At 34.9% G+C, this 12,607-nt stretch overlaps 1 protein-coding gene across 1 annotated transcript in view; it reads left to right on the top strand.

Annotated features, from left to right (window-relative positions):
- Positions 1-12,607, top strand: part of ADGRV1 (adhesion G protein-coupled receptor V1) — a gene marked incomplete at its 5' end in the record, with an annotated part of 540,732 nt that overhangs the window by 24,755 nt on the left and 503,370 nt on the right. The window contains 6 exons of the mRNA XM_081287826.1: positions 615-741; positions 825-1,010; positions 1,759-1,939; positions 3,147-3,310; positions 4,460-4,583; positions 5,707-5,973. Coding sequence (XP_081143952.1) covers positions 615-741; positions 825-1,010; positions 1,759-1,939; positions 3,147-3,310; positions 4,460-4,583; positions 5,707-5,973 — 1,049 coding nt within the window. The remainder of the gene's footprint in view (positions 1-614; positions 742-824; positions 1,011-1,758; positions 1,940-3,146; positions 3,311-4,459; positions 4,584-5,706; positions 5,974-12,607) is intronic.

Here is a 12,607-nt window from a genome sequence, read left to right as displayed (position 1 = left end):
AAATATATAAGAATTGTTATAACATGTCATGCTTCTCAGATCCATTTTCTTCTTTCTTTAAAAGAAAAAAAATTGAAAGCTACAAAACTATCCGTAAAAGTCTAATCATATTACATTCATTTTTTAAAAAAATCAGTGTGGCTTGCCATAGTCTGTGTAGTTATCCAACTTGTACATAATATAATCATATGTAATGAAATTTTAGAAGAAATTCAAATGTATGTAAAATAAAAAGTTTTATTTAAAGGTATTCTCTAATCACATGTTGCAAATAATTTTTTTTTCTAAAACTAGAACAAAATCTGTAAATTTTTATATTTTCTATAAATACATTTATAACTCTTTGTTAGTGTATTCTTGGGGTACATATGTCAGGTTTGTTTCAATCAAAAAGGAAAGATGCAGTGAATTCAGAATAGTTCTTCCATAAGTGTTGTGGCTAAAGCTGTTTTGGTTTTAAGTGATTTTAATATGTATAAATTTGCTTTGAGATTTAATTCCTAATTACCTTTCTTATTATTATCTGGAAGAATTGTAAATATTGCCTTTGAAGTCTACCAAATTCAGAAGTAGACTAAAGATAACAAGTGTGTTTTCCCCTCCACCTTCTCCAGGGTAAATGTGGAAAATCAAGTGTTGAAATCTGGATATACTACCCGTGACCTAGTTATTTTGGAAAATGATGATCCTGGGGGAGTTTTTGAATTTTCTCCTGCTTCCAGAGGACCCTATGTTATAAAAGTAAGTATGAAACTTTATTCTGTACTCACAACTTAAGAAGAATGATCTAGAAGGATTTAAAATCTTGTGGATTCTTTTTAAAGGAAGGGGATTCTGTAGAGCTCCACATTATTCGATCCAGGGGGGCTCTCGTCAAACAATTTCTACATTACCGAGTAGAGCCCAGAGACAGCAGTGAATTCTATGGAAACACAGGTGTTCTGGAATTTAAACCTGGGGAAAGAGAAATAGTAATCACCTTGCTGTCAAGACTGGATGGCATACCAGAGGTAGGGGTTTTGTTTTTCCCTTGTGCTTTTGTGGAAGATTGATTGTATCTATCATGTTATGAGCACAAATATTTTAAACATTGTCAAGAAGATGTAAGAAGGGATGAGAAATACTTATGTTTGGAAAATTCAAAAAACAATCTCAAAAAGCAAAGTAAGATTCATTCAAATTAGAGTGATGTATTTTGTCCTTGAAAGAGAAATACCAAACAAACCAAGCATTCTGAGACTTTCAGTGTGTGATCCATTTTTATCTCCTTTTAGCTTTATTCATGTTAAACCTTATTTTATGTGATTCATATTAACTGAACTTTTAATGATATGGTTTTGAACTGAAATTTTGCTATATAATCACTTTTTTAAAGGAAAAAAATTAACTTTTGAATTAGTGAAACCAGATATTGTTCCCTAATGTTTACACACTGATGCATATGTAGATTTTATATTTGTTACTCTTATTAGTTTGACTACTAGATCATCGGTGACAAGTCCCTGACTTCTTACCATTTAGAATAGATTGTTGTTTATCTTTTCCCTTTTTGGATAATATATATGTATATCTGGCATCTCTTAACTGATAGGAGAACATGCTAAATATGTTTTAGGAATAAAACCTGCTCTCTTGTCTTTTCAGTGAGTTGTATGTATCTTAAAATGTGAATATATTAATATTCTTGAATATACACATATTTTATTTGCTCTGAAATGTCAACTTTACATTTTTACTAATTTGACATGTTCCATTTAGTTGGATGAGCACTACTGGGTGGTCCTCAGCAGCCACGGTGAAAGGGAAAGCAAGTTGGGAAGTGCTTCCGTTGTCAACATAACAATTCTAAAAAATGATGATCCTCACGGGATTATAGAGTTTGTTTCTGATGGTCTAATTGAGACAATAAATGAAAGCAAAGCAGATAATATCTACAGTGGTAATTTTTCCTGTTTCTTACATTTTGTTTCTATTTATGGAAGAGGAAATTAATCATTTTTTAGTTTATTTCTTCAGTAACCCATTATTTTCAGTTGCTCATTCTGCTTTAGAAATTACACATAGAATAGAAATTGGTCCTTTTAAAAATAATATTTAGGATTGCAATTTTTATGTCTGTCTTAGCATTGTGATGATACATCAGTTATATTTTTATTTCAATTAACCATATGCAGAGCCCTCAAGCACCCAGGCATGAGTCAATAGAGAACACATTAAAGCTAGGAGTTACTGCTGGAAAATATTGCAGTGGCAGGAAGTAAGAAATATTCCATCTATCTGTCTATTTATTTTTGTGGTTCTGGAGATTGAACCCAAGGCCTCCTGTGTGCTAGGCAAGCACTTCACCCTTGAGCTACATTCCCAGCCATTACATACATACATATATATTACCTGAACTTTTATATGGATATATATATATATATATATATATATATATATATATGTATATATATATATATATACATATATATATATATATATATATATCTACTATATATATAGTAGATGGACACAATATTCTCATTTCATTTATTGGTATGTGGTGCTGAGGATTGAACCAGTGCCTCACACATGCTAGGCAAGTCCTGTACCACTGAGCCACAACCCCAGCACCCCCAGCTAGTTTTAAATTTTATTTTGAGACAAGGTCTTGCTGAGTTGCTGAGGCTGGTCTTGAACTTGCTATCCTCCTGCATCAGCCTCCCGAGTCAATGAGATTATAGGTGTGCACCACTGCATTCATTGAGAAAGATATTGTTTTTAAAGAAAGCTTGTCAGAGCAGGGAAATCACTCCGAGTAGGTAGGTCAGTCTTCCTTTGAATGCCTTTGGCAGATATTCTTACAGGACTTTATGATAGTTGTATCTAATTAATCACCATCTGTCTCCATGCCAAATGACTCTTAAGATCCCATACTATGATGGAAAGTATTGAGTCTTGTAATTTTATTAATTTTATATCTACAGAGGGGAAATAGGATAATATATTTTTATGTGAACCTTGGGGGATATGCTAAGCAAATTGGCTTTTATTAAATTAGATTTTATTAAAACAAAGTATTATTTTTACTTTATTGGAACGATTTCTTTACTAGTTTTAATGTTTAGTGAATGTTCATATGTAGTTTACCTATTTGTATTTCACAGCTGTTTATGGCGTAATAAGACATCGAGGAAAATTTGGTGATGTTAGTGTTTCATGGGTGGTTAGTCCAGACTTTACACAAGATGTAATTCCTGTGCAAGGGACAATTTTCTTTGGAGATAAGGAATTTTCAAAAAATATCACCATTTATTCCCTTCCAGACGAGGTAAATGTTGCATGTATAATTCTCCACTTATTGTAGTTGATCAATCTCTACTTTTCATTAAAGCCAAAACATCTGGTAATACATTTTGTGTTAAAAGTGTGTATAAAGAGCTCAGGTAAGACAGTGTCTGACTGAGGCAAAAGGGCAATGTTATGCTTTTGGTTTCTCTGAGTCATTCTTTACTCTTAGACTGATAGTGGTTGGTGAAATTCATGTGTCAAACTTCAGGGATTTGTGGTTTTGGGAGAGGTTAAGCTTCAGCTTGTGTTTAGACTCTTTGGAGAAAGGCCATGTTCTGGGTACCCTGGTGCATTCTGAGAATCAGGACACTGTGCCAAGGGATTGTGCATCCAACAAGCTATCTCATCTTATTGATAAAAACCAGAAAGAACTTAGTGATGGAGAGTAAACCTTCCTCAGGATTCTGCACTTAGAACATCTCTGAAGGCCTGTCTCTTTTCCCACAGACCAGCAATTTTGTATTTTAGGGTGAGGAGAGGCATAGCTCATAGGAATGATGTAAGAGAGAAACAGTGCCTACCTGGGATTCACTTAAGCTCAGATGTGGATATCTCATCTTTTTAGGACATTGAAGTAAGGTCTCTATGACTGGCTTGTGTGAAAGCTCAGTAAACCATGTAAGAGGCCTTTGAGTGCTCATTTTGTTGTGTTCCATTATTTTCTTATAAGCAAAAAATGTGTTTACCATTTTCTTACAGAAATAATATATACAACACACACACACACACACATATATATATCCTATACTTATATAGGATATATGTATGTACATATAGATACATAAATAAATATATCCTATATCTATATAGAGTTGTAGACATATGGTACATCTATATACATATAGATATAGGTTATATCTATTTTTAGTTTATGTAAGACAAAATATGTATACTTCCATTACACTTTAAAGTAAAGTGCTTGTTTGGATGAATACAAATTAAAATAATTGGGGGGGGGGAGTTCTGAGTCTTATAGAAATACTTTCATAAGCTTCAGCCTCAGAAATAGAAGTAAAGATTAGTACTTCTAATAGAACATTTTTTTTAAAAAGAAATAATAATTTAGGAATACATAATGTAATTATATGCATAAATCAGTTGATTTAAAATGGATATCATTTTCCAAAAGATTCCAGAGGAAATGGAGGAATTTACCATTATCCTACTTAATGCCACTGGAGGAGCTAAAGTGGGAAATAAAACAACTGCAACTCTAAGGATTAGAAGAAATGATGATCCCGTTTATTTTGCAGGTGGTATTGCTATTTTTATTTGAATGAGTTTGCTTCTTTCTTAAACAGTGTATAACTTAAATTAATTTTAACTGAGCATTTTAAATAAAATGTAATTAATTGATGCTTGCATATGATTTCATGATTCATTCACTGATTGTTATTCAGTCTGTTTGAAGTTTAAACCATTTTTCAAAATATCTTCTGAAGCAAAATGAAAGTAACATTAAGTGCTTTTTTGTTATCTATGTTTCTTCCTTTTAAATGCCAAGGTATATCTTTCCTCTGTGAGGAAAACACTTCCGTGTGATTACTTCTAATACAGAGGTTGGCCACTTTAGGACCTGATATTGTACCTAGTGACTGACCACTTAAGTATAGTAGCTAATGTTTAATGGATATATTAGTTAAGGATTCTCTATTTACTGCTTTTTTTTTTTAGAACTGACTTTTGCTATATGAAGCATCTTTTATTGATGAGATTTAATTGATGTCTAATTCTTTCTTAAATCCCACTTTTCTAAGTTGTATAAAGGTCAGTTTACTGATGTGGGAACCTTTTAAACCTCTTGAATTTCTGGATTACAATTCTTAGCCTCCAGTGAATTTGTGCTTATTAATTAGTCTTATACTCAGGCTTCTGCCAAGTGTTGCAGCAAAAATAAAACAAGATATCCAGGCCTATTCTCAAAGACCTTAAAACTTCAGCTACAAAATGATATATACAAAGTGGTAGGCAGAAGATTTTAAATAATACATAATTTACTGACAGGGGTGCTGTCAGACAATGAATGCTGAAGACAATGGATTTTGTAGGAATTAAGGGAAAAGGAAGGCCGCTGATGGTTGAAGTAATCAGAGGGGCTTCATGTCAGAGCTGGAAACACAGCCAAATCTTTTATTTTTGGGGGGGACACAATACCTTTATTTTATTTATTTATTTTTGTGATGCTAAGGATCGAACACAGTGTCTTCCACGTGTTAGGCAAGTGCTCTACCACTGAGCTATAGCACCAGCCCCAGAGCAAAAATTTTAAGCACAGAGAGTACTGGGAATTTCTTGTTAAGAAAAGAAAAAGGTTATCTGGAAATACATAGATGGAATCATGAAGGCTCACATGTTCCTTCTCTATGGATATTTCAGAACCTCGTGTGGTGAGGGTTCAGGAAGGAGAGACTGCTAACTTTACAGTCCTCAGAAATGGATCTGCAGATGTTATCTGCACCGTCCAGTATGCTACTGTAGATGGGAAGGCCACAGCCAAAGAGGGAGACTTTGTTCCGGCTGAAAAAGAGGAAACCCTCATTTTTGAGGTTGGAAGTAGAGAACAGAGCCTATCTGTATATGTTAATGAAGATGGTATCCCCGAAACAGATGAGCCTTTCTATATAATCCTCTTTAATTCAACAGGTAAGCACGCTGTGTTGTTATGGTAGATCTGTTGCCTTCAGTTCTTTTCTGACATTAAGTACCACTGTCTAGTAGTTGTGCCAGCTGTACTTTCTGTGACTGTCCATGAACAAAATTGTTTGTTCTACTGCTTTCTTAAGGAATGAGATGAATGATATAAGTGTTAAAACTTCTTGTGTCATATACACCCTGCTATGCTTTTGAACCTTTCTTTCATAATATTACAAAAATAGAAAATTCTGATATAAAGACCCTAAAGCAATGGGTCTTGAACCTATAGCTGCCATGGGCATTGCCTATGTATCCATTGCTTAGGGATTAGTAGTGTCCTGTAACGCTTTTTCCTCCATCTGGGAGGATAGCTCACTTGGTTGGGAAGCTTAATTCTGTAGGCAGCTGACTCTAATTGGCTCCTTGATAATTCTCTGGAGTTATCCCCAAATGAGTGGCAATTTACAAGGGGGAAAAGACGTGCTCTTCCTTCTTTTCCATTCCATAAATGAAGGATATTTTGATTCTGCCGTGTGCACCCTGAGAATGTGTTGACTCTGTCTTTAGTAAATTGGAAAGGCTTTCGCTTTTCTTGATATTTATTTTGTTCTTTTGGGGTTACAAGGAACTCTTTCCCTTGAACATTTTGAGAGTAAGTTGAAGATGTGATGTCCCATCATTGCTAAATACATTAGTGTGTATCTCTTGCCGTCAAGGACATTCCCCAACATAAACACAATATAACTTTCCAAAAATCAGGAAGTTAATATCTATGGGGTTATTTTCCCAGGTCCCATTCATAGTGCCCTGGTTGTTTTAATATCATTCTAGCAAAATCATCCTTTCCTTAATTATGCATTGCATTTAATTGTAATGTCCCTTTAATTTTGTTACTCTGAAGGAATTCCTCAGTCTTTGCTGAGTATAGAAGACCATGAACTAGGATGTCCCTCGTTTTGAGTTTGTTTGATGTTCCTTTATTATTGGTTTCAGTTTTTGAATCCTTGATAGGAATTTCACAGAAATAATTCTGTATTCTTATCATCCATCCCTTTATAAAATCATCACAAGATTCTGATTTGCCTCTTCATTATTCTGTTCACTTTGACCACAATTTAGGTGATGACCTTCAGTTTTCTCTACTATGCTTTGTTTCCCGTTGTGATTAATAAATATTTTGTGGGGAGTTACTTTGAAACTATGAAAATGTCTTGTTACTTATAAAATATTCAGTCTTTTCATTGATACATTTATCATATGGACTTAAACTTTCTATTTAACACAGTGAGTTATTTTTCACTACTATCATTTTTTTATTGGTTGTTCAAAACATTACATAGTTCTTGATATATCATATTTCACACTTTGATTCAAGTGGGTTATGAACTCCCATTTTTACCCCGTAAACAGATTGCAGAATCACATCAGTTACACTTCCACTGATTTACATATTGACATACTCATGTCTGTTGTATTTTGCTGCCTTTCCTATCCTCTACTATCCCCCCTCCCCTCCCCTCCCCTCCCCTCTTCTCTCTCTACCCCCTCTACTGTAATTCATTTCTCCCCCTTGTATTTTTTTTCCCTTTCCCCTCACTTCCTCTTTTATGTAATTTTGTATAACCCTAAGGGTCTCCTTCCATTTCCAAGCAATTTCCCTTCTCTCTCCCTGTCCCTCCCACCTCTCATCCCCGTTTAATGTTAGTCATCTTCTCATGCTCTTCTTCCCTACTCTGTTCTTAGTTACTCTCCTTATATCAAAGAAGACATTTGGCATTTGTTTTTTAGGGATTGGCTAGCTTCACTTAGCATAATCTGCTCTAATGCCATCCATTTCCCTCCAAATTCTATAATTTTGTCATTTTTTAATGCAGAGTAATACTCCATTGTGTATAAATGCCACTTTTTTTTTATCCATTCGTCTATTGAAGGGCATCTAGGTTGCTTCCACAGTCTTGCTATTGTGAATTGTACTGCTATGAACATCGATGTAGCAGTGACCCTGTAGCATGCTCTTTTTAGGTCTTTAGGGAATAGACACAGAAGGGGAATAGCTGGATCAAATGGTGGTTCCATTCCCAGCTTTCCAAGAAATCTCCATACTGCTTTCCAAATTGGTTGCACCAATTTGCAGTCCCACCAGCAATGTACAAGAGTACCCTTTTCCCCACATCCTTGCCAGCACTTGTTTTTGTTTGACTTCATAATGGCTGCCAATCTTACTGGAGTGAGATGATATCTTCGGGTGGTTTTGATTTGCATTTCTCTGACTGCTACAGATGGTGAGCATTTTTTCATGTACTTGTTGATTGATTGTATGTCCTCCTCTGAGAAGTGTCTGTTTAGGTCCTTGGCCCATTTGTTGATTGGGTTATTTGTTATCTTATTGTCTAATTTTTTGAGTTCTTTATATACTCTGTATATTAGGGCTCTATCTGAAGTGTGAGGAGTAAGGATTTGTTCCCATGATGTAGACTCCCTATTTACCTCTCTTATTGTTTCTTTTGCTGAGAAAAAACTTTTTAGTTTGAGCAAGTCCCATTTGTTGATTCTAGTTATTAACTCTTGTGCTATGGGTGTCCTATTGAGGAATTTGGAGCCCGACCCCACAGTGTGTAGGTCGTAGCCAACTTTTTCTTCTATCAGATGCCTTGTCTCTGGTTTTATATCAAGCTCCTTGATCCATTTTGAGTTAACTTTTGTGCATGGCGAGAGAAAGGGATTCAGTTTCATTTTGTTGCATATGGATTTCCAGTTTTCCCAGCACCATTTGTTGAAGATGCTATCCTTCCTCCATTGCATGCTTTTAGCCCCTTTATCAAATATAAGATAGTTGTAGTTTTGTGGATTGGTTTCTGTGTCCTCTATTCTGTACCATTGGTCCACCTGCCTGTTTTGGTACCAATACCATGCTGTTTTTGTTACTATTGCTCTGTAGTATAGTTTGAAGTCTGGTATCGCTATACCACCTGATTCACACTTCCTGCTTAGCATTGTTTTTGCTATTCTGGGTCTTTTGTTTTTCCATATGAATTTCATGATTGCTTTCTCTATTTCTACAAGAAATGCCATTGGGATTTTGATTGGCATTGCAATAAACCTATAGAGAACTTTTGGTAATATCGCCATTTTGATGATGTTAGTTCTGCCTATCCATGAACAGGGTATATTTTTCCATCTTCTAAGATCTTCTTCAATTTCTCTCTTTAGGGTTCTGTAGTTTTCATTGTATAAGTCTTTTACCTCTTTTGTTAGGTTGATTCCCAAGTATTTTATTATTTTTGAGGATATTGTGAATGGGGTGGTTGTCCTCATTTCCATTTCAGAGGATTTGTCGCTGATATACAGAAATGCCTTTGATTTATGCGTGTTGATTTTATATCCTGCCACTTTGCTGAATTCATTTATTAGCTCTAATAGTTTCTTTGGAGACCCTTTTGGGTCTGTTAGGTATAGAATCATGTCATCTGCAAATAGTGATAGTTTAAGTTCTTCTTTTCCTATTTTTATGCCTTTAATTTCTTTCATCTGTCTAATTGCTCTGGCCAGTGTTTCGAGAACTATGTTGAACAGAAGTGGTGAGAGAGGGCATCCCTGTCTTGTTCCAGATTTTAGAGGGAATGCCTTCAATTTTCCTCCATTCAGAATGATGCTAGCCTGGGGCTTAGCGTAGATTGCTTTTACAATGTTGAGGTATGTTCCTGTTATCCCTATTTTTTCGAGAGTTTTGAACAAAAAGGGATGCTGTACTTTGTCGAATGCTTTTTCCGCATCTATCAAGATGATCATATGGTTCTTATTTTTAAGTCTATTGATGTGGTGGATAACATTTATTGATTTCCGTATATTGAACCAGCCTTGCATCCCAGGGATGAATCCTACTTGATCATGGTGTACAATTTTTTTGATATGATTTTGTATCCGATTCGCCAGAATTTTATTGAGGATTTTTGCGTCTAGGTTCATTAGAGATATAGGTCTGTAGTTTTCTTTCTTTGAAGTATCTTTGTCTGGTTTAGGAATCAGTGTGATGTTGGCCTCATAGAATGAATTTGGAAGTTCTCCCTCTTTTTCTATTTCCTGAAATAGCTTGAAAAGTATTGGTATCAGTTCCTCTTTAAAGGTTTTGTAAAACTCTGCTGTATACCCATCCGGTCCTGGGCTTTTCTTAGTTGGTAATCTTTTGATGGTTTCTTCTATTTCCTCAATTGATATTGGTCTGTTTAGGTTGTCTATATCCTCCTGTCTGAATCTGGGCAGATCATATGATTTAAGAAATTTATCGATGCCTTCACTATCTTCTATTTTATTGGAGTATAAGGATTCAAAATAATTTCTGATTATCTTCTGTATTTCTGAAGTGTCTGTTGTGATATTGCCTTTTTCATCCTGTATGCTAGTAATTTGAGTTCTCTCTCTTCTTCTCTTCGTTAGCATGGCTAAGGGTCTGTTGATCTTATTTATTTTTTCACAGAACCAACTTTTAGTTTTATCAATTTTTTCAATTGTTTCTTTTGTTTCAATTTCATTAATTTCAGCTCTGATTTTAATTATTTCTTGCCTTCTACTTCTTTTGCTGTTGTTTTGCTCTTCTTTTTCTAGGATTTTGAGATGAAGTATGAGATCATTTATTTGTTGGTTTTTTCTTTTTTTAAGGAATGAACTCCATGCAATGAATTTTCTTCTTAGAACTGCTTTCAATGTGTCGCATAGATTCTGATATGTTGTGTCTGTATTTTCATTTATCTCTAAGAATTTTTTAATTTCCTCCTTAATGTCTTCTATAACCCATTGATCATTCAGTAACCTATTGTTCATTCTCCAAGTGATGCATGATTTTTCCTTCCTTCTTTTATCATTGATTTTCAGTTTCATTCCATTATGGTCAGATAAGATGCATGGTATTATCTCTACTCCTTTATATTGTCTAAGAGTTGCCCTGTGACATAATATATGATCTATTTTTGAGAAGGATCCATGTGCTGCTGAGAAAAAAGTGTAACTGCTTGATGTTGGGTGGTATATTCTATATATGTCAATTAAGTCTAGGTTGTTAATTGTGTTATTGAGTTCTATAGTTTCCTTATTCAACTTTTGTTTGGAAGATCTGTCCAGTGGTGAGAGAGGTGTGTTGAAGTCTCCCATGATGATTGTATGGTGGTCTATTAGACTCTTGAACTTGAGAAGAGTTTGCTTGATGAACATAGCTGCACCATTGTTTGGGGCATATATATTTATGATTGTTATGTCTTGTTGGTGTATGGTTCCCTTGAGCAGTATGTAGTGTCCCTCTTTATCCCTTTTGATTAACTTTGGCTTGAAATCTATTTTATTTGATATGAGTATGGACACTCCTGCTTGTTTCCGAAGTCCATATGAGTGATATGATTTTTCCCAACCTTTCACCTTCAGTCTATGTATGTCTTTTTCTATCAAATGCGTCTCCTGTAGGCAGCATATTGTTGGGTCATGTTTTGTGATCCATTCTACTAGCCTGTGTCTCTTAATTGGTGAGTTTAAGCCATTAACATTTAGGGTTATTATTGAGATATGGGTTATCCTTCCAGCCATATTTGTTTATTTATGTTACTGAATATGGTTTGTTTTCCTCTATGATTATTTTCCTCCCTTTACTGTCCTACCTCCCACTGCTGGTTTTCATTGTTATTTTCCATTTCCACTTCCTGTAATGTTTTGCTGAGGATTTTTTGGAGAGATGGTTTTCTAGCTGCAAATTCTTTTAACTTTTGTTTATCGTGGAAGGTTTTAATTTCATCTTCCATCTTGAAGCTCAATTTTGCTGGATACACAATTCTTGGTTGGAACCCATTTTCTTTCAGTGTTTGAAATATGTTATTCCAGGATCTTCTAGCTTTCAGAGTCTGTGTTGAGAGATCAGCTGTTATCCTGATTGGTTTACCCCTAAATGTGATCTGCTTCCTTTCTCTTGTAGCTTTTAAAATTCTCTCCTTATTCTGTATGCTGGGCATCTTCATTATAATGTGTCTAGGTGTGGATCTCTTATGATTATGCACATTCGGCGTCCTGTAGGCTTCTAGAATTTGGGATTCTGTCTCGTTCTTCAAGTCTGGGAAGTTTTCTCGAATTATTTCATTGAATAGATTGTTTATTCCTTTGGTTTGGAGCTCTGTGCCTTCCTGTATCCCAATGACTCTTAAGTTTGGTCTTTTAATGTTATCCCATATTTCTTGGATGTTCTGCTCATGGTTTCTTAACAGTCTTGCTGAGCTGTCTATGTTCTTTTCAAGTTGAAATACTTTGTCTTCATTGTCTGATTTTCTATCTTCTAAGTGTTCTACTCTGCTGGTAGTATTCTCAATTGAGTTTTTAAGTTGGTTTATTGCTTCCTGCCTTTCTAGGATTTCTGTTTGTTTGTTTTTTATAACCTCTATCTCCCTGTATAGTTGATCTTTTGCTTCCTGGTTTTGTTTATGTATTTCATTGTTGAACAGATCTTTCATTGTCTGATTTTGCTGTCTAATGTCTTCCTTGAGACTCCAGATCATCTGAAGCATGTATATCCTGAATTCTTTATTTGACATTCCATCTGCTGCAGATATTACCTCTTCTAATGTTGAGTTGACCTGCATTGCCTGTGGTCCTTTCTTTCCTTGTCTCTTCA

This window comes from Spermophilus citellus (genome assembly GCF_964194105.1).
Source record: "Spermophilus citellus genome assembly, chromosome: 1".
Taxonomy (NCBI): Eukaryota; Metazoa; Chordata; class Mammalia; order Rodentia; family Sciuridae; genus Spermophilus; species Spermophilus citellus.
Note: the sequence above shows the minus strand (reverse complement) of the source record. Positions and strands in the feature narration are given on the sequence as shown.